The sequence below is a fragment of the Bos javanicus genome, chromosome 7 (genome assembly GCF_032452875.1).
Source record: "Bos javanicus breed banteng chromosome 7, ARS-OSU_banteng_1.0, whole genome shotgun sequence".
NCBI classification, from domain to species: domain Eukaryota; kingdom Metazoa; phylum Chordata; class Mammalia; order Artiodactyla; family Bovidae; genus Bos; species Bos javanicus.
The window spans coordinates 6,876,033-6,897,292 of NC_083874.1; the positions used below are offsets into that span (position 1 = coordinate 6,876,033).

The 21,260-nt window shown below is 50.4% G+C and overlaps 2 protein-coding genes across 5 annotated transcripts in view; both read right to left on the minus strand.

Moving 5' to 3' along the window:
• Positions 1–7,116, minus strand: part of AP1M1 (adaptor related protein complex 1 subunit mu 1) — a 29,874-nt gene extending 22,758 nt beyond the window's left edge. The window contains exons 1-2 of one of the 4 annotated variants that reach the window (XM_061421746.1): positions 6,896–7,116; positions 1,224–1,380 (exon numbers count right to left, since the gene is read on the minus strand). In XM_061421746.1, the coding sequence (XP_061277730.1) occupies positions 1,224–1,380; positions 6,896–6,937 (199 nt within the window). In that variant the 5' untranslated portion in view covers positions 6,938–7,116. Of the gene's footprint in view, positions 1–1,223; positions 1,381–6,111; positions 6,359–6,505; positions 6,603–6,895 lie in introns of those variants that run through there. The other 3 variants (XM_061421748.1, XM_061421747.1, XM_061421749.1) reach the window with 3 other exon arrangements.
• Positions 7,117–11,377: 4,261 nt separating this feature from the next.
• FAM32A (family with sequence similarity 32 member A) lies at positions 11,378–17,708 on the minus strand. The gene is made up of 4 exons (XM_061421750.1): positions 17,573–17,708; positions 17,314–17,455; positions 12,763–12,816; positions 11,378–12,512 (listed from the first exon to the last, which is right to left on the minus strand). The coding sequence occupies exons 1-4, from the start codon at positions 17,644–17,646 to the stop codon at positions 12,444–12,446; spliced, it is 339 nt and encodes a 112-aa protein (XP_061277734.1). The 5' UTR covers positions 17,647–17,708; the 3' UTR covers positions 11,378–12,443.
• Between the last annotated feature and the right edge of the window lie 3,552 nt (positions 17,709–21,260).

Below are 21,260 nucleotides of genomic sequence, written 5' to 3' on the forward strand. Positions count from 1 at the left end.
GCTGCCTGCCACACTCTGCAGAGCTGCCCCCTCTAGAGAGAGGTGAAGAAACAGAGGTGCACTGCAGGGAGCCAGGCCTCAGGGCCGTGGGTAAGCGTCCGGGGCCAACACCTTCCACCCTGCAACGTGCACACACATCACGAGGGATGGCCCTGCTCTAGTGTAGCTTTGACCTGGCAAGGCTGTATGGACCCAGGATTCTGCATTCCCAGAAGGCTCCCAGGGGATGCTCTGGCCCGTGGACCACACCTTCACTAGCAAGGTCCCGTCTGTGTCCAAGAACATGGAAAAGGGGACAGAGCCCACGGTGGCTGGGCGTGTTGCACACCCACAGCTCAGCTGACACTAACAGCGCTGCAAGCAGGGGTCACTGCTTTCACTGGACCGGGGGGAGGTGAGGACCTGCCTCCACTCACATGGCGACCGGAGCACGGGGCTGTGGGCTGCGAAGCCAGGCTCTTCCTGCAGCAGTGTAGATACCAGAATGCACCTAGAAGGGTTGGCCAAAGCCACGGGATGGCCGGTCAGCCCTCCTGGATGGGAACTGGCTTAGCCAGGCCTCCCCATGGGCCTGAGCGTAGGGGGCTCTGAGATGTGGGCAGGGTGGGGAGGAACCTCTCCCCTTCTCTGTATCCCACCACCCCTCACAGTCCAGGCTTCTGCGCCCCCCCACCTCCCCATGTCCACTTCTGATCCCTGAAGTCTGCTCTCCACTCAGCAGCCAGAGAAAATGCAGAAAATGCAAATCAGACCGTGTCAGCCCTCTGCCTGAAACCCTCCCAAGACTTCCCAACACACTTCATCCAGGTGGTTTCCTACAGGGCCCTGCAGCACACACTCTGCTGACCACGGGGCCTTGCTCCTACCATGCACCCCACTCTAGGGCTCCAGTCATCCCCACTGCAGCTGCCGAGTGAGACTTCACCCAGGCCTCGCATGCCTCGTGCCAGCAGACACCTGTGGCAGACACCTGGCTTTCCTGCAGGTCTCCACTGGGATGTTCCCTCCCCAAGCAACCTGTCCTGGCTCCTTGGACCTGTCACACTTATCCTTAGGCAGCAGGGAGCTCCAGAAGACAGGGCTGTGCCTGATGGCCCCCCGTTGGCCTGAGCCAGCCAGCCCTGCGGACAGCAGCTCTCAGTTACACGTGTGTACATGTGTGCACACACGCACACACAAGCCCACACAGGAGCCATCTCCCCCACCCCCCAACAAAGGGATACGATACAGGTTGTTGTGCTTGATCCACATGAAGCGGACTCCCCCGTGGGCCAGGATGGGTGACAGCATGCCCTCCTCCTCCTTCTCCATCAGGATGGGCATGAAGTGCTCCACCTCTGACATGTCCACGTCGCCACGGTAGTTCCGGCAGATGAGTACCTGCGTGGGTGGGAGAGAGGGAAGGCACTTTCACCTCGAGTTCCACCAGCCTCTGGCCCTCCTGGGAACCCCAGTCATGCCTGTCCATCAAAGGGCCATTTGATCTCCACGCCCCAGGGAACTCCTCAAGGACAGCACATACCCACGTGAACATCTACTGGGGCTACTGAGAGTCCTTGTATGGGGGCCATGGGAGGGGGCTGTGGGGCAAGAGTCCAGCACTGAATCACGGGGAGACCAGGTTAAAGGTCCTGCAGGCTCTCAATGCAGACCTTCTCCATGCCTTTCCATGTTCATGCACCCTGCTCTTCTGGCTCTGTCAGGAGAGGGACACTGCTGAGTGTGCACACCTACTAGATCCCCCGTGACCTGAAAAGAAACCCTTCTCCTCATCTCTCTCTCATGGGTCCAGATGTGCAGCATCACTGCTGATGGAAATGTAAAATGGGACAACCACTTTGGTAAAGTCTGACAGGTTCTCAGAAAGCTAAAATCAGCTTATAACCCAGCCACTCCTCTCTTAGGTATTTATTTATCCAAGAGAAAGGAGACCAGACATCCACATGAAGACACATGTGCGGATGCTCACAGCGCATTATTTTAAGTAGACTCAGGTTGCCGAGAATGCCAACATCCTTCAACAGGTGAGTGGAGACAAGAATTGTGTCCAACCACACTGCAGAAAACTGCTCAGCTATGAAAAGGAATGACTCCTGAGACCGGTGACAGCAGGAGGGAATTCCAGGATCACTGAGCAAAGGGAAAGAAACCAGACAATGGAATGTGATTCCACCTACACAAACACATGCTGGGAAATGGTAACAGAAGATACATTAGTGGCTGCTTGGGGACAGGCTGGACATGGATGGTGTGGGGAACCTTTAGGAAGTGACAGTGTGCCCACGGTTTTCTGGGAGTATACAATGACTGAACTCATCAAATGATATGCTTTATATGAGCAGTCAGTTACACGTAACTCACTGAAGGAAAGAGAAGGGAGTGTGAGCTACACCACGGTGAGCAAGGCTCTATTTGGAGGTGCTGCCCAGAGCAGCTGCTGCTCGCGTGCATCCCTGAGGACAGCCAGCTGCAGGACGCAGCAGTGTGCAAAGAATGACACCACTGAGCCAACCAGCCTGGGAACTGCCTGCCTCAGGACCTTTGTTGCTGCATGCTTGCTAAGTCGTGCCCGACTCTTTTGTGACCCCCACGGACTGTAGTCCTCCAGATTCCTCTGTCCATGGGAAAATACTGGCGTGGGTTGCCATTTCCTTCCCACAGAATCTTCGTTTTGTAAAATACATTGTCTTACTGCTGCAAGCCAGAGAGAGAGAGTAGTCAAGTGAGTGACCGAGAAAGAACCTTCCTTTCTTAGTTTATCCTTTGTGGCCTACGGGCAAGGGACCCTGTGCACTCACTGCTGTTTGGAAGGCCTCTTAGAGACCCAGCACCCAGTGGGTGAGCTTATGGGTACTTGGCCCAGGGACTATGACATACCCTCTCATATATTCTTTGCCAGAAGTATATACTACTTCATATAAATCCCCACTACTATGAAGTGGACTGATATTTTTAAAGCGATGTCCGGAGAGGTGGCACCACCCGCCTGAGGTCACAGTGAACAAAGGAGAGCCCGGGTTCTAACCCCACTTCTCAATCCCTGCAGGGCCACTTCCACTCAATAAACATTGCTCTCCTGGGCTTCTGAAGCCCAGCTTCTACTCCAGGTTATCCAACTTTGGGGGATTCAATTGGCATGGAGCCCCTGAGGCCCCAGTATATTCCGAGGAAAGAGCAGGGAGCAATATATTTTGCTCACCTTCATCACACAGGCTGCAGAGGCCCACTCACTCATGCTCTCTGCCATACACTATGCAGGGCCTGGGGACACCAGGGAGACCAAGACAAACAGGGTCCCTGCACTGAGCTATTTGCTTGAAGGGAGATGAGAGACTTGGCAAGGGTGTGACCTTCAAACTGAGCCCTTAGGATACAGGTGGGATAGAGGCAGAGGGGCCAGTGGAGCTAAAGCCATGGGATGGGAGGCAGAGCCCACGGTGGGTACCTAGGAGCACTGGTTAAGTACAGTGAGGGCAGCCTCGGACCCTGGCCCCATAGCAGCTATTCAGTAAATGTCTCTGCACTGAGCGTGGTGGTGAGGCAAACAAGGGCAGGATAATGCCCAGGTCTCTAAATGGGCACCTGTGTGGATAGCGGTGTCACTCCCTGAGAGGGAGAGAGACAGCAGGGCTGGGGGGTGGTGCAGACCTCATCTGAGGAAATGCCGAGTTTGTGACAGCTGTGAGACCTCCAGGGTGTCCTGACAGCCCGCGGATCTCCAGATGAGTGCTCCGGACTTTGGTACAAATTCAGGGGTCATTGGCACAGGGACAGAAATCAAAGCCTGCCCCTTGGGACTTCCCTGGCAGTCCAGTGGTTAAGACACTGTGCTTCCACTGCAGGGGATACAGGTTCAATCCCTGCTCGTGAAACTAAGATCCTGCAGGTGGCGAGGCATGGCCAAAAAAAAGGAATGAATGAATGAGTCAAAGCCTACCCCAAGTAGAGCAACGGTATGTGAGGCATGCCAGGCCCAAGCAAGAGGAGCCAACATCCGAGGGGCGGGCAGGAGAGAAGGGGCAGCAGTGAGAGAAACGGGGGAAACAGAGACACAGCAACCACGAGGCCAATGGAAGCCTGCTGAGGAGCAGAGTAATGGTGCCAGAAGCTGCAGAGAGGTGAGAAAGATAAGGGCAGCGAAGCGTCCTAGAGGGCTTTCCATCAGCTCAATGTGGCCCCGCTGGTTTCCTTGGAGATCAGAGGTGCTGGCTGGCAGGTACACGTGTGGATGAGAATCTACTTGATGTCCCATTACCTTCCTTTTTTATTGAACGCAGTTTCTGCAGAAGGCAGACTTTCAAAACACGAGGCCCAAGGGGAGTGGAATAACAAATGCGGGGTGGTCAGGGGGGATGGGAGGCAAACCCACCCATGGCAGCCTCTTCTGAAAGACACATATAATCAGGCTTCTCCCAGGCTACAGTCTCCTCATGGCAGCTGTTCCTTCTTGGGATCAAAGTGGTCTCCTCCCACTCTCCCCTCTGGACCCCCTTCACCCACGGCCCTCTGGGTCCCATCCTCCAGGCTCCAGCATTACCCACGACTACCCAGCCTCAGCGGGCTGCCCCTGACCCCGTGGGCCTAGTGTGACACCTGTGCGTCCACCTGACTGCCACCTGGTCGCCTGCCCAGCGCTGGCATCTCCCTCCTCCAGGAAGCCTTTTGTAACCACTTATCCGGCCAGCCCACACTGAGGTTGGGCAACGGGGTTACCTGAGGGCCTTGACCTTGCTGTGGTGGCTAACTGATCATCTGGACCCATGCAGCTGCTTGGATCTGTCAGTTTCCACGCACCTCGCCTACAAGACCTCAAGGGCCATGGCGACTGTGGACCATGGGTGGTGCTGCGCTTGTCTCGTGTGTCTGCTCAGCGAGTTCACACGCTGGCCCGAGGTCATGCAACTGAGCAGCAGGGGCAGGTTTTGAGCTCAGCCCCCAACCTGCGGCATGCAAGGTGCTCATGAAATGTTCGCTGGAAGAATGAGTGATCTGAGGAGGTGGCCTATGGGACCTCTGGTGACATGGTGGCCAGGGAGGAAACAAGAACACACGCTACATGGGGTGGGGGAGTTGGAGGTGGGAGGGAAGTTCAAGAGGGAACATGTGTAAACCGATGGCTGATTCATGTTGATATATGCAGAAACCAAAACAACACTGTAAAGCAACTATCCTCCAATTAAAAATAAATAAATATTAACAAACAAACAAACATGCTACAAAAACTCAGGGAATACTGCACCCTCCCACCCCTGGGGTGTCCTGTGTCTTTCCTTGCCTCCAAGGACTCAACTTTCTCAACCTCCCGTCCTCAGAAGGGAGCCGAACACAGGGCCTCACTAGTTGTTGACTTTGGGTGGCATCCAAGGAAGGCAACCCACTTAAGGGAGGTTTGGGAAAGTACTGGGGGTGGGGAGTGAGGCAGCGAGGGCAGGCATTTCAGCTCTTCATTCCCTACTGCTTCTGGGCACACTCCTGCCCACTCCACCTGGGACTGGCACCCATGTTTCCTTCACTCACTGATGTGGGGCTGGTTAAATGTTGTTGGCCCTGCCCTATTATAGGAAGCCCTGGTGGCTCAGTGCTAAAGAATCTGCCTGTTCGTGCCTGCCAATGCAGAAGACATGGGTTCGATCCCTGCGTTGGGAAGACCCCCTGCAGGAGGGCATGGCAACCCACTCCAGTATTCTTGCCTGGAGAATCCCATGGACAGAGGAGCCTGGTGGGCTACAGTCCATGGGGTCGCAAAAAGGGTCGGATAGGACTTAGTGACTCAACAACAACAAACTGTCCTATTCTTGTTACTCCTCAATGCAAGAGACCAGGTATCACTTGCCCTCTAGCCAGGACAGACTTGAGGGAAGGCAGCAGGCCACTTCTGAAAGGCTTCAAGATCCCTCCTATAAAAAGCTTTCCTAGAAACCCCCCCAGAAAAGCCCCCTGGGAGTGGGTCCTAGGGTTCTGCTGCTCCTTCATATTTCAGCAGGGTTGTCACTCCCCCTGGGCAGTGCTTCCTTATCCCCAGTGGAGGCTGACTCTATTAGATCCTCACTGCTCCACCACAGCAATTTACCTTTATTTGTGCTTTTTAAGATGAGTATCCCTCTCACTCACCAGATCGTGGGCTCCAGAAGGCCAAGGTTCAGGGACTGACCCTGGTTTCGCTCATCAAAGGCAGCCCAAGGCTTAGCACCCTGCTTGGCATTTAGTAAGTGCTCCTCAACTATCAGCTAAATGAACAAATGACTCTGGATTCAGCTCCTAGACCCGCCACTTTTCTGTGACCGATGTGGCCGTGAGCACTGTGTCTGTGCTTCGGTCTCTCCCTCCATGAAAATAGCACTCCCGCCAACCACCTCCCCTAGCCCTTGTAACTCAGTGTCACAGTGAACGTTAAGAAATTGCTTCAGGGACTAATACACAAAAATCGCTGCATAAAGAAAACGGGCCGAGATCCCAGAGAGCGGTACTGGCCCGAAGGTACACTGTCCCCGACACGCTTCACCACCTCTGGTCAAGGGTCGCGCAGCCCCTTGGCTCCAGGATTGGTTTCCCAGCCGGCTGCGGCCCGCGCTCTCCACCGCCTCGGGTTGCCCCGGGCCTCCAAAGAGGCCTAAAACCGCCAACCCACAGAGGTGGGGATGAGGGTCGTGCAGTCGGTTATCTGGCAACTGCGGCAGCCCACCGCGTTACCTGGCAACAAGGCAGGTCTCGCGGTCCTAAGACCCGTTCCTGGATACCCAGCAAAAGGGTGGAGTCCTCCGGTGAGGACAAACGGCTTCCTTGCCTAAGACCAAGGTGGCTCCCATTGGACGGCTACCTAGCAACAGGGTGGGTCCCCACGGGGCGAGGCCCCGCCGGTTGCCTGGCAACGCGGAGGGTTGGGAGCCCTTGGTACCTTGCCCTTCAGGTCCAGCACGTAGACGGCACTGGCGGACATGGCGGCTGTGGAAAGCCTCGGCAGTGGCCGAGGGCGGCGGCAACAGCGGGGACTGCCAGGCGGTGAGCCGGGCCGGGCGCACCCCGCGACAGTTCGTCTCCACTTCCGGTCGGGGGAGCCGCGCGCGAACCGTTATGTCCGGCCGAGGGGGAACAGTCAAGAATGCGCCGGCGCAGGGTGCACTGTGCACAGGCGCAGTTTGTCCGATGTGCCCTATTTCCCGCTCCTCCCTCAAGCATCCCGGAAGTAAGCCCAGAGGGGCGGGGCGGGGAGAGGCCTGGAGGCGGCGGGCGGGGCCAACTGGAGCAGGGCACTGTAAGGTGCCAGGCTGGGCGAAGCCATAGTAGCTGGAAACTCCCACTTTGCAGGCCAAGTTAGGTGAGAGATCCTGGTGGTGGAACCCACCTAGAGCCATACGGAACTCACAGTCTGGTGGGGAAGTCTAGGAAACAAATATACAGTCACCAATTGTGACACACTTTATCAGTTCAGTCACTCAGTCGTGTCCAACTCTCTGCGACCCCATGGACTGCAGCACGCCAGGCTTCCCTGTCCATTACCAACTCCCGGAGCCTGCTCAAACTCAGGTCCATTGAGTCGGTGATGCCATCCAACCATCTCATCCTCTGTTGTCCCCTTCTCCTCCTGCCCTCAATCTGTCCCAGCATCAGGGTCTTTTCCAATGAGTCAGCTCTTTGCATCAGGTGGCCGAAGTACTGGACCTTCAGCTTCAGCATCAGTCCTTCCAGTGAATATTCAGGACTGATTTCCTTTAGGATGGACTGGTTGGATCTCCTTGCAGGTCAAGGGACTCTCAAGAGTCTTCTCCAACACCACAGTTCAAAGGCATCAATTCTTCGGCCTTTATGGTCCACCTCTCACATCCATACATGACTACTGGAAAAACCATAGCTTTGACTATTCGGACCTTTGTTGGCAAAGAAATGTCGCTGGTTTTTAAAATGCTGTGTAGGTTTATAGGGAGCAGTAAAATGGTTGGATGGCATCACCAACTCAATGGACATGAGTTTGAGCAAACACTGGCAGACAGTGAAGGACAAGGAAGCCTGGTTTGCTGCAGTTCATGGGGTTGCAAAGAGTTGGACATAACTTAGGGACTGAACAACAGCAACAAAGCGGGTGGTTACTTGGAAAGAGGTCAGACAAACTCTCTTAATGGCCCTAAGTCGAGTCTTATCAACAGTGCCTGTCACCTGTCAGTGTTAACACTTGTCAAGGACAAGTGTGCCAGTTTACTGCCTGAAATGATCTCTTGAACACCAAACCCCACTGAACCTAGGCAAAAAAACGTGGTAAGTTAGCGGTTACCGTGGGTAATGCAGATTGTGATTCCTGATTAATCTAACTCAATTTTATCTCTTTTGCTTTATGAACACTGGAGAAATGCCTGCATTTCATCCCAATGAACCATCACGGTGCCCTGGGCCCAGTCCAACAGTGTCAGAACCATTTACCCAGGCTGCCTGCCTCTCACTTATCTTTTTATCTTCCCCATTACCTCCATTTGGGGTTTTGAAAGAGAGTTTTTGCAACTCTGTGATTATATATACTATACTTGGGGTAGAGATGTAATTACAAGAAAATCCAGAGAAGAAAAGTAGAATTGATGCTGAGCAGGGCCCTGTGGGACTCCGGGCCATGGAGGTCCTTTTGTCCCCCATTCCTTGTAGGCAGAGCTCTTGGCCTCCATGACCTTCTCTGAGTTCCAAAGGGCAGAAGAGTTGCTAATCAAAGCAGCAGCAACAAAACCACCTGAGACAGGGACTCATCAAAATTAGAAGATGAACCACCTAGGACCCTGCAGAAGAAAAAATACACAACTGTTACTACCTTGATCCTTATCACATACTCAGCCTGACTATATTCCCTGCTCACTGGGGGTCGGGGGTGGGGGTGGACACAGTTCTTGAGATGCTAGCAGACTGTGTTCCCCCTTTGCCTGGCAAAGTAATAAAGCCAGTCTGTCTTTCTCCTCCATAACTGTCTCAGTATTTCTGTTTGGCACTGGTATGCAGACAGCCAAGATTCTGATGACAAATCTTTAAAGATTATCAAGTGAATCCTGGGCTGGAAGAATCCTTGCCCAATAAAGACAAAGAGCCTTTTTGACACCAACTGTCTTAAGAAATCCTATATTACCTGGCCTCATTCTTCCCTAATTTATTGCAGTGTTTTAGAAAAACATGTCTCTTTTTTAATTACAAATATCTTACTGAAGAAAAACTGAGGAAATGACAAAAGCATAAGACAAAAAGAAAAACCACCCAGGAGAGGTAACACCTTCCATTATGAAGCATTTCCTTTTCAGGCTTGCTCTGGGCCAACAAAGGTCCATACAGTCAAAGCTATGGTTTTTCCAGTAGTATGGATGTGAAAGTTGAACTATAAAGAAGGCTGAGCGCCGAAGAATTGATGCTTTCAAACTGCGGTGCTGGAAGACTTGATGCTTTTGAACTGCGGTGCTGGAAGGCTCTTGAAAGTCCCTTGGACAGCAAGGAGATCAAACCAGTCAATCCTAAAGGAAATCAACCCTGAATTTTCATTAGAAGGACTGATGCTGAAGCTCCGATACTTTGGCCACCTGATGTGAAGAGCCAATTCACTGGAAAATTCCCATCACCAGCCATTTCCCTGATGCTGGGAAAGGTTGAAGGCAGGAGGAGACGGGGGAGGCAGATGAGATGGTTGGATGGTTTTATCGACTTCATGGATAGGAGTCTGAGCAACTCCAGGGAATAGTGAAGGATAGGGAAGCCTAGTGTGCTGCAGTCCATGGGGTCACAAAGAGTCGGACAGGACTGGCGACTGAACAATGGCAGCTGGGCATTTTAGATGAAGGCAGGAGGAGACGGGGGAGGCAGATGAGATGGTTGGAATACAGTGTCAGCAGGGCTAGGAGGACAAAATCTTTTGAGGAAACAGACTTCCAAGTGCCAAAAGTACTCTCACAGTATGTGTGCTGTGCTTAGTTGCTCAGTCATGTCTGACTCCTTGCAATCTTCTGTTCGTGGGACTCTCCAGGCAAGAATACTGGAGTGGGTTGCCATCCCTTCTCCAGATCTTCCCAACCGAGGGACTGAACGCAGGTCTCCCACATTGCAGGTGTTCTTTACTGTCTGAGCCACCAGTGAAGCCCCAAACACTATACATAAATTACCTGTAACCTGCTTTTCTCCATATTGGGAGGAATTTGAATCACACCTGAATTTCATCCTTGGCAGTGAATGTATAGGACAATAGTTGCTCAGTTGCGTCTGAATCTTTGCGACCCCATGGACTGTAGCTTGCCAGGCTCCTCTGTCCATGCAATTTTCGAGGCAAGAATCCTGAAGTTGGTTGCTATTACCTTCTCCCGGGGATCTTCCTGACCCAGGGATTGAAACTGGGTCTCCTGCATTGCAGGCAGATTCTTTACTGTTTGAGCCACCAGGGAAGCTGCAGTCAATGAACGGACCTCTGTAGACCATACTGATTGTGCTAGACCGGAATCTCTCAAACTTTGCTGCACAGTGGGGTCACCAGGGGAGCTCTGAAAAACCTCCATGATGGAAGCCCACCCAGGAAGCACTGGTGTGTTTTTTGATTCTTGCTGCCCTGGGTCTTTCTTGCAGTGTATAGGCTCTGTTGGGTGTGTACACTTCTCTAGTTGTGGCGCTTGGGCTTAGCTGTCCCAAAGCATGTGGGATCTTAGTTCCCCCAATCAGGGAAGGAACCCACGTCTGCTGCACCAGAGGGCAGATTCTTAACCACTGAACCAGCAGGGAAGTCCCAGCATCAGTGGTTCTTAATGCTCCCCTGGGGAGCCTACCATAGATTTTGAGAACCACTGTGGTAGACTGTCGGCCCTCAATAAACCACATCTTCTAGTTGTCCATGCCCAGAGAGGGTTTGGCAGTGACTTGTGTTGGCCCCATGGAATAGGTTACAAGAGAGATTCTGGAAGACCTCTGGCACCATGCAAGTCACTGTAACTTACATGAAATAAACTATACCTCATGAAGCAGAACCTCCCAGCTGAGCTTGGTCAACCCACAGAATCATGAGAAAGCCCATTGTTTTCGGTCTGTTTTGGAGTGGTCTGATGGGCAGGGAGAACTGGAATAGCCGTCTTCCCCACTGCCAATGCATGCTTTTCAAAGCACCACATCATGCCTGAAGACCCCAACTGCTGACTCATGGGTGGTAAAGGCCTGAAAGCGCCTTCCAGTCAATGGGGGAATCTGCCCCAAGCAGCCACTGCTAATGAGACAGTACGTCACCTCCCTTAGGTGGGTTGCAAACCACAGGTGAAAACGTGTCATCTAATTTTTCCAAATTGAGGGATAGTGATTTTGCAGTATGGACATTCTCTGTGAGTGACAATACAAGAGGCAACATTTCTAGTGGCAGTCAAACAGTCTGTAATTAAGCTACTCAGACTTATACTTAATAACTTTTTTGTTTTATTCTGCATTCCACATGTGGCAGTCCCCAAACCCAATATTTGTTTTTTTTTTCCCTTTCTATTCTTTCGGCATCTCTGTCAACACACTTTCTCCCAATAGCAAATACAACTTGATTTTCATCTGGTGGGTACACAGAGACCCTCAAAGATCCTGGCTCTCCAGTATGGGGACCTGAGTCCTTCCTTTCAATTGTGTGCACGTCTGTCTGTGCTGGGGCTCTGCCTTGGTGAATGCCAAACGCGTAATGTACCAACTCTGAATAAATACAGGGGGCTGCTTGGAGCCCAGGGTTGAGGGTCAGAAGGCAGGCTGTGTCTGGCTGGGTTCCCTTACAAAGAAAGTTGTGTTGACCGGCAATGTCTGCCATGGTGACACCCACTAGACCCATGTCTGGAATGGGGATGCTGGGAGAAGCGGCTACACGCTGGCCACAGGATCAGAAAGGGACGAGGTGTATGTTCCATTGGTGCCTTAGGTGGTGGTTCTGTTTCCCAGGCTGTCCTGCTTCACTGCCAGGTGGCTGAGGAAGCAGTCTGAAGGCTACGGAGCTCCAAGTGGCTTCTCCAGGCCCTAGGAGAGCACAAGCTCCAAGCTAGAAGGAACTTAGAAGGGCAGCCCGTGCAGGGCTCTACAGGGATGTACATGCTCAGGGCTGTGACGACATCAGCTCTTTGTTCTCTGGAGTCAGTTTTAGCCACACAAAGCCAGCTGGCTGGCTGTTGAAGAGTCAGAAGCAATTTGGGGTTAAGAACACTTTTCCACAGCACTTACCCAGAAATAACCTTCATCTCTGGATAAACTTTTCAAACTAAGAGGTCTCTCTTCTACGTGCTACTGAGAAATCAAAACTGAGGAAAAGGACAGTCTTACTTTAATCAAGTTCCAGAATGAGGACACACAGCTTTGCAAAGCACTGTCTCAGCAGAAGACGCAAGGATGTGTGCACAGAATGTTTCTAGAAAATACCAAAGGCCCCAAACATAGCCGCGACGTTGCCTTCTGCTCCTCCTCGATGCCACTCGGTACCCATGGTGGGCCTGCTACTTGGTCCAGCTGACTTTGGGAATGTCATAGTGCTCTGTGAGCGTGTCCAGGTGTCTGTTGAAGTCCTGGGAAAGCCAAGGGGAAATGCCATGTCAGCAGTGCCCAGTCCCCTTTCTCCATGCTCTCTCTTCTCAGTGAACCCCCACCCCCTCTCAAATCCACCCTGCCAGGCCTCCTGGATGCCCTGCCCTTAAATGACCCTGGGGAGGTTGGGTAGATCTGCCAGCACGCCAATGCTCCTCTGCCAGGCTCCCAGCCTCTCGGCCCAGCCTGGCCCCTCTGTGGCTCAGTCTCCCCCACCAGCACGTGACGTACCTCTACTCTCTGCTTGTGGGTTTTGGATGCTTTCTTCAGGATCCTTTCCATTTGCTGAAGAGAGGAGAGAAGTGGAGGTGAGTCACATGCCTGGTGCAGCCCGGGCCAGCCTGGCTCTCACACTCAGTATGGCTGCAGGTCTCAGGATATACACCCCGCCCCTCCCTTGACTCCACTCAGGAGGGTCTAACAGGGATGCGTGGCCATAACATGCCCCACTAGGAACTCTCATCAGCTGCCGTTTGGTCTGAGTGGTGGGAGACATACTACCATTGACTTAAGGAGACCCTGCTGGGAGCTATATATGCGCTTCCTGCATCCTTGGACAACTGACTGCTTTCCCAGTTTGCAGAAAAAGAAAAGTCTCAGAAGGGGTCTGAGGAAGGATAATAAATGAGGAAGGCAAAGGACCTGACACATAGTAGGAGCTTGAGTGACAGTGTGTGAGTGCTCAATCGCGTCCGACTCTCTGCGACCCCATGGACTATAGCCCACCAGGCTCCTCTGTCTATGGCATTTTTCCAGGCAAGAATACTCGAGTGGGTTGCCATTTCCTTGTCCAGGGGATCTTCCCAACCCAGGAATCGAACCCGTGTCTCCTGTATCTTCTGTACTGGAGGCAGATTCTTTACCACTGAGCCTCCTGAGTGATGGTACACAGTATCAAGGGGGCTACATGATCCAGATCACCTTGACAAGCATAATGCTGGAACATCCATCCTGTACCACCATGCCCTCCCCCATTCCTTGCTTAACACCAGCGGTACCCAGTATGAGTTAAAAGCACGCGCTGCAGAGTCAGACTGACGTGGGGCCACACCCGGCTCTCACTCACTAGCTGGGTGACTGCGGCCAACTCACTGTGGTGCTCCTCCACCTCCCCTGCAAATGAACCCAGCTGCCTGGTACTGCTGCCCCGGTGCAGTCCCCTACCATGCTGACTTTTGGGCTGGTCCTGTGACACAGTTTACTTAACAGAATTCAGTGCCAGTGCTGAAAACATAAGAAGACTTAGCAGCTTTTGCTTTGTGTTCTTAGAAGCTAGTCATCATGCGCGAAGTCTGATGACCTTGCTGGAAAGGACGGACCTGGAAATGAGATGACGTGTGGGGAGGGATGTCCTGGAAGGAGCACTGAGGTACCAGACATGCCATGGTGAAGCTATCTCAGATGTTTCAGCCCAGCTGGGCTCCAGCTGCCATCTTGGTATACCAGGTTCCCAGGGAGGCCAGCAGAAGAAGCACCCAATTAAAGCCAGTCAACCCAGGGAAGCTTGAGGTATACTGTAGACTGCCGCCTGGCTGTCTCCTTTGCTGCCTCCTCATCTTCCTCTGTATCCAGCTGGCTCCCACCTAGCTGACACTTCCTCTCTCTCTCAAGTCTCTGCTTTGTCCATCCCTGCCTCTTCCTGCTGTGAGTCCAGTGGGGTTCGTGTCTCCTCACAAGAGGCCATGCTGACCTGACCAGCTGTCACCAATGCCAGGCACTTGGCGGGGCTCTGCCCTCCCTCCTCCCACTCCATGCACCAAATTCACAGGCTATCACGGGTGCTGTCACATACCCCACTTCACAGATAAGAAAAAACCAGGACCAGAGTGAAGAGTGGGTGATGGAGCTGGAGATGCCAAGCCTTGACCCTTTCCACCAGGCTGGAGCCTTCTAGGAGCTGTCCAGCCTATAACACCCACTGTGCTCAATCCAACACTCTTCCATGAGGGAATCCGCATTTCCCAACTGTCTTTGCTTTGCCTGCACCTGCTCCCCCATGCCCCTCTCCTCTGTCAAACAAAACCCTCAGGAGTACTTCATTTCCAACAACAAAAATTTCACCTTGATCTTCTACCCTCCAGCTGGAGGAGTTTCTCCATTCCCTTTGACAGCAAATCTCCTGAGACTCATTTCAAATCCTTGTCTGCACCTCTGCCTTTCCCCACCCCAACGTGGATCCACTCAAATCAGTCTTCCTTCCCTCCCCACCACAAACGCCAACCAACGGCTCGGAGTGCAGTTGATCACTTCTAATTAAAATTTTTTTAAGGAATTCAGGGTAAATCAGATTTATTTATGGCTGTGTGAGGGTGGGCTCTTAATGGTGGTGTTCGGTCTTTCTCTCTAGTTGTGGCACTTGGGTGTAGCTGTCCTGCAGCCTGTGGGATCTTAGTTCTGTGGATCCTTAACCACTGGACCACCAGGGAAGTCCTGCTTATTCCTCTTGGAACACTTTCTCCACTCAGCTCCTAAGAACATGCTCTGTCCTGGTATCCTTCTGGCTTGTGCTCCCTTGCAATTTCCTCTCTCCCACCCTCTGATCATCAGAGGCTTGATCCTAGACCTCTTCTGTCATTACGCCTCCTCGAAGGATCTCATGCAGTCCCAGAACAACTACCCAGACCTTTCCTCCAAACCGCAGGTTCAGGTATCAAAGCATGTCCATGAGAATTCTCTGCCTGAATTTTTAACAGGCACTCAAATTTAACCTCTAAAACCAAGATCTTTCCTTTTTTTGGCTGCACTGGGTCTTTGTTGCAGCATTCGGGGTCTTCACTGCCATGCATGCTGCCTTGCTGCACACAGGCTTAGCTGCTTCAAGATAAGTGGATCTTAGTTCCCTGACCATGGATGGAACCCATGTCCCTTGCACTGGAAGACAGATTCATAACCATGGGAGAGTGTGTGTGTGTGTGTGTGTGTGTGTGCGCGCGCATGCGCAAGCTCTGTTGCTCAGTTGCCCCACAGACTGTAGCCCATCAGGCTCCTCTGCTCATGAAATTTTCCAGGCAAGAATACTGGAGTCGGGCAATAAGAGAAGCCACTTCAATGAGAAGCCCTCACAATACAAGGAAGAGTAGCCACTGCTGGCCACAACTAGACAAAAGGCCCTCACAGCAATGAAGACCCATTACAGCCAAAAACAAATAAAATTATATATATATAAAGAATACTGGAGTGGGGTGCTGCTTCCTCCTCCAGGGGATCTTCCTGACCCAGGAACTGCGTCTATGTCTCCTGTATTGGTACCATGTCTCCTGCATTGGCAAGTGAATTCTTTACCACTAGTGCCACCTGGAAGCCCAAGAAGTCCCTAAAACTAAGATCTTGCTCCCCTGCTTTATAGAAACCTGCTTTACTCACAGTCCTTCCAATTTCAGTAAACCAGTACCTCCATTCACCCAGTTTCTCCCACCAAAAATCTTGATCATCCTTGATTCCTCTTTCCCAACCCACACCCAACCCGTCAGCTTATCTGGCTATTCTTCCTTCAAAACCTATCCCAAACCTGATACCTTCCATTACTGCCACTATGACTGCCCTACTCTGAGGGGCCATTATTGGTCATTTTGACAGTTGTATGAATCTCTCTCTCCCATGCCATCCCAACTCCAGCAGTAAAATCCCAGCCCTGCCTCTGACTAGAATCTTAAGGAAGCAGCTTAGCATTCACTTGTTAAATCCTCACCACAAACCTACTGGTTTGAGGCTGGGACTTGAGCCCATTACAGAGATGAAGAAATTAAGGTGTGGGAGGTGAGCCAGCTCGCCCAGAGTTACATCATCAAGAGCAGCGGAGACAGAATGGGACGCAATCTTGTCAAAGCCAGTGAGTTGTCTCTCTCTCTTTTTTCTCCTATGACTCAATTAGGCCTGGAAGTAATGAGTTAACTTTTGCTGATATTACTGGACCAAACCACCAAGTCAGGGTTAGTGTTTCTCAGCCTGGGCACTAATGACATTTTGGGCTAGATCAATCTTTGCGTGGGCGGGGCGGGGGGGTTGGCCCACACTGTCCCAAACAATAGCAGCACCCCTCCCCACCCCTCAACACACCTAAGTTGTAAAAAAAGAAAAAAAAAGTCTCTAAACAAAAAGTCTCTAAACATTGCCGAGGTGGGGGAGGAACAACATCCCGGTGGGAACCAGGGGACCTAGACTGATTACTCCCTCCCCCAAGCATAATGGGCAGAACTTATCTATCCCACGCTGACCTATCCTTCCGTCACCTGAATTTATTAAATATTTAACATGAAGAGAATTCATTCATCAGAGCTTGAAAATACAACATATTTGAAGCTGCCAAAGTTGTCATGGAAACACTTTGTGGTGACTTACAGCAGCGGGTACGCTCATTTAACATCAACTGTGAACATCAACTGAGCACTGACTTTATGCCAGACTAAGTGCCATTTATCCACGTCACCTCATGCAAAGTTTCCATCCCTCTTAGGAGACAGCACTATCCTGACCCTTATATTTGTGGAAACTGAGGCACCAAGAGGTGAGTCACTGACCCAGTGTCACGGGGCAAATGAGCGACAGCGTTGGAATCCAAACCTGGGTCTCTGTCTCTCCCCTTTGTGGTCCACTCTGGCCGAAGAACCTTCTTGTCCTCCCCACCGTGAACTCTTCCTCTCTTACGCACTATCTTCTCCCCGGAATTAAGGTCCTCTCTGACCGCTCTCCCTCCCCCGTGCGTCCCGGGTCTTGCCTCTGAATCCATCCAGGGAGACCCCGACTCGCGATGAGGGGCATCCCGAGGCTTCCCACCCGCCTTACCCGCTTCTCCTGCATCTTCTCAAATGCCGCTTGGGCCGGTGTCCGCTTGTCCAGTCCGCGTCGCTTCTCCTCCTCGTTCTTTTTGCTCGTTCCCATCGCTTCCAGGAGTTTCGCCTTGTCTTTGTCTTTCTTTTTCTTCTTCCTAGAAGATGAGTTGGGTAGGAGAGGTGGATAACGGCGCATCAGAGGGCAACACCCGGAGGTCTCAGGGAGAGGTTTTAAAAGAGAATACAGGGTCTCCTGGGATCTCAGGACTTACCGCTTAGTCACTCCGAGCTCTGCGACGCCTTTCAGCTTCAGGGGCCCCTTTTGGACCTGCTCGTAGGCCTCCATGGCCTCCTGGAAAGTTCAGGACGTAAAACGCCACACTTCCGGTTTGATAGCCCCTCCCCCATACCCGCCTCCCTTCGTTTTTATTGGTCATCTCGGCGGCGCGCATGCGGTCTTGGAATCTTGACTTAAGCCACACTTCCGGGTTCCGGGCGGCTGGCCGGCAGAGTCAAGCTCGTCCCAGTCTTTGTATCCTGTTTCCTGCCAGTATTGCCGACTTTGGCTCCCGACCCCGATTTCCCCCGCCTTGGGCGCCTGGACCCGGGAAGCCAATTGAACACAGGCCGTATTTCCTAAAACCCAGCGTTTTCTTGGGGCTTCCCTGGTGGCTCAGACTGTAAAGGATCCGTCTGCAATGCGGGACATCTGGGTTCCATCCCTGGGTTGGGAAGATCCACTGGAGGAGGGCACGGCAACCCACTCCAATATTCTTGCTTGGAGAATCCCGAGGGGTAGAGGAGCCTGATGGGCCACAGTCCATGGGGTCGCAAAGAGTCGGACACGACTGAGCGACTAAGCACAGCACAGCAACGTTTTCTTGAGTGGTTTGCACGTATTTGGATATTGTGTTCTCTGTCACTGCCATATTTGAGGGTTCAATGGATAAACTGATTTTGTAAACCGTATAAGTAATCGTTAGTTTTTCAGGTAAATGAGGATAGTATGTGAAATACTTTTGTGGTATTTAAAATATTTTTAAAAATCGATTTATTTGGGGTACAATTTATAGACAGTAAAATGCACCCATTTAAATTGTACCCTTTCACGAACATTGTAACTTGTATGTTGTTTTGTTGTTCAGTCACTAGGTCGTGTCTGACTCTGCCACCTCATGGACTGTGGCCTCCAGGCTTCTCTGTCTGCCACTGTTTCCCGGATAGTGCCCAGACTTGCCCAGACTCATATCCATGGAGCCTATGAGGCCATCCAACCATCTCATCCTCTGTGGTCCCCTTCTTCTCCTGCCTTCAATCTTTCCCTGCATCAGAGTCTTTTACAATGAGTCAGTTCTTCGCATCAGGTGGAGAAAGTATTGGAGTTTCAGCTTAAGCATCATTCCTTCCAATGAATACTCAGAGTTGATTTCCTTAAGGATGACTGGTTTGATCTCCTTGCTGTGCAAAGGACTCTCAAGAGTCTTCTCCAGCACCACAATTGGAAAGCATCAGTTCTTTGGCACAAATCGTTAGCATTAAATACGTTCACAGTATTGTGCATCTATCTATTTATTTTTTATCAGATTACAAAAGATACACAAACATTAACTGTGGAATATGTAATTTAAAAAAATACAGAAAAACCCAAAGAAGACATTAGAACCCATCTAGGGGAAAAAAAAATCTGTTGCTGTGTTAATTTCTTCATTTCAATCTCTTATCTCTAATTTTAAAAAGTAAAAATGGGATCTTACTCCATGCTTGCTTTCTCTTTGACTCTTTTCTCTATCAGAATATCATGACTGCCTTTATGGATTTTTTTTATTTTTTCTTTTCATGTATTGAGTTAAAATTTTTTATTGTTGAATTTTTAATACTGAGGAAAACAGGGAAGAAACCTAAAATCTCCCATAATTTTTTTCTAACATTAAAAATAAATATATATACACACACACACACACACACACACACACACACACACATACATGCGCATGCTCCATGTAAGAAAACCATGCAGTACAGAAAAGGTTAAAAGAAAGAAAAAAAAGGAAAACAAGAGTAGAAAAACAAAAGAGTAGAAACTTCCCGTTTCTTTCCAAACCGATTAACACGTTCATTTTGATTCTTTACAGCACAGAAATGTGTGTTGGTTGTTGTTTAGTCACTAAGTCATGTCCGATTCTTTGAGACCCCATGAACTGTAGCCTGCCAGGCTCCTCTGTCCATGGAATTTCCCAGGCAAGAATACTGGAGTGGGTTGCCATTTCCTTCTCTCAGGGAACTTCCCGACCAGGGATGGCACCCACATCTCACACACGGTAGGCAGATACTTTACTGCTGAGCCACCTGGGAAAGAGAAAAGTGTGTATATGCCTATATAGGCACATATATATATATATATCTGTGTGATGTTCTTGTATTTCTGTCTCTGATTTTTCTTATCAAAATATCTCGAAACGCTTCACAAGAGAGCAGGTCCACCTCTACCACACCTTTCTCAAAGCTGCATGTCTGGTGGCTGAGTGACGCCCTCCCCAGTGACCATCTACCTGCCCATAAATTTCACCTGACTTTTGCAAGTGGCCTGAATCTGTAGCTGGCATATTGACTGCAGCACTTTCACAGCATCATCTTTCAGGATTTGAAAGAGCTCAACTGGAATTCCATCACCTCCACTAGCTTTGTTCGTAGTGATGCTTCCTAAGGCCCACTTGACTTCACATTCCAGGATGTCCAGCTCTAGGTGAGTGATCACACCATTGTGATTATCTGGGTCGTGAAGCTCTTTTTTGTACAGTTCTTCTGTGTATTCTTGCCACCTCTTCTTAATATCATCTGCTTCTGTTAGGTCCCTACCATTTCTGTCCTTTATTGAGCCCATCTTTGCATGAAATGTTCCCTTGGTATCTCTAATTTTCTTGAAGAGATCTCTAGTCTTTCCCATTCTATTGTTTTCCTCTATTTGTTTGCATTGATCACTGAGGAAGGCTTTCTTATCTCTCCTTGCTATTCTTTGGAACTCTGCATTCAAATGGGTATATCTTTCCTTTTCTCCTTTGCTTTTCACTTCTCTTCTTTTCACAGCTATTTGTAAGGCCTCCTCAGACAACCATTTTGCTTTTTTGCATTTCTTTTTTTTGGCGATGTTCTTGATTCCTGTCTCCTGCACAATGTCAAGAAACCTCCATCCATAGTTCATCAGGCACTCTGTCTATCAGATCTAGTCCCTTAAATCTATTTCTCACTTCTACTGTATAGTCATAAGGGATTTGATTTAGGTCATACCTGAATGGTCTAGTGGTTTTCCCCACTTTCTTCAATTTCAGCAAATTTGCTATTTTTTCAATATGCCAGCAAATTTGGAAAATTCAGCAGTGGCCACAGGACTGGAAAAGGTCAGTTTTCATTCCAGTCCCAAAGAAAGGCAATGCCAAAGAATGCTCAAACTACTGCACAATTGCACTCATCTTACACACTAGTAAAGTAATGCTTAAAATTCTCCAAGCCAGGCTTCAGCAATACATGAACGGTGAACTTCCAGATGTTCAAGCTGGTTTTAGAAAAGGCAGAGGAACCAGAGATCAAATTACCAACATTCACTGGATCATCGAAAAAGCAAGAAAGTTCCAGAAAAACATCTTTCTGCTTTATTGACTATGCCAAAGCCTTTGACTGTGTGGATCACAATAAACTGTGGAAAATTCTGAAAGAGATGGGAATACCAGACCACCTGACCTGCTTCTTGAGGTCAGGAAGCAACAGTTGGAACTGGACATGGAACAACAGACTGGTTCCAAATAGGAAAAGGAGTACGTCAAGGCTGTATATTGTTACCCTGCTTATTTAACTTCTATGCAGAGTACATCATGAGAAACGCTGGGCTGGAGGAAGCACAAGCTGAAATCAAGATTGCTGGGAGAAATATCAATAACCTCAGATATGCAGATGAGACAACCCTTA

Excerpts from the sequence above, each read along its gene's own strand:
- FAM32A (XM_061421750.1), bottom strand. The coding sequence starts at position 17,646 with ATGGAGGCCTACGAGCAGGTCCAAAAGGGGCCCCTGAAGCTGAAAGGC. Across the intron at positions 12,817-17,313 it reads AGAAGATGCAGGAGAAGCGG|CAAATGGAAAGGATCCTGAA; the intron begins GTAAGGCGGGTG and ends TCCTCTCTTCAG. Across the intron at positions 12,513-12,762 it reads CCCACAAGCAGAGAGTAGAG|GACTTCAACAGACACCTGGA; the intron begins GTACGTCACGTG and ends TGGCTTTCCCAG.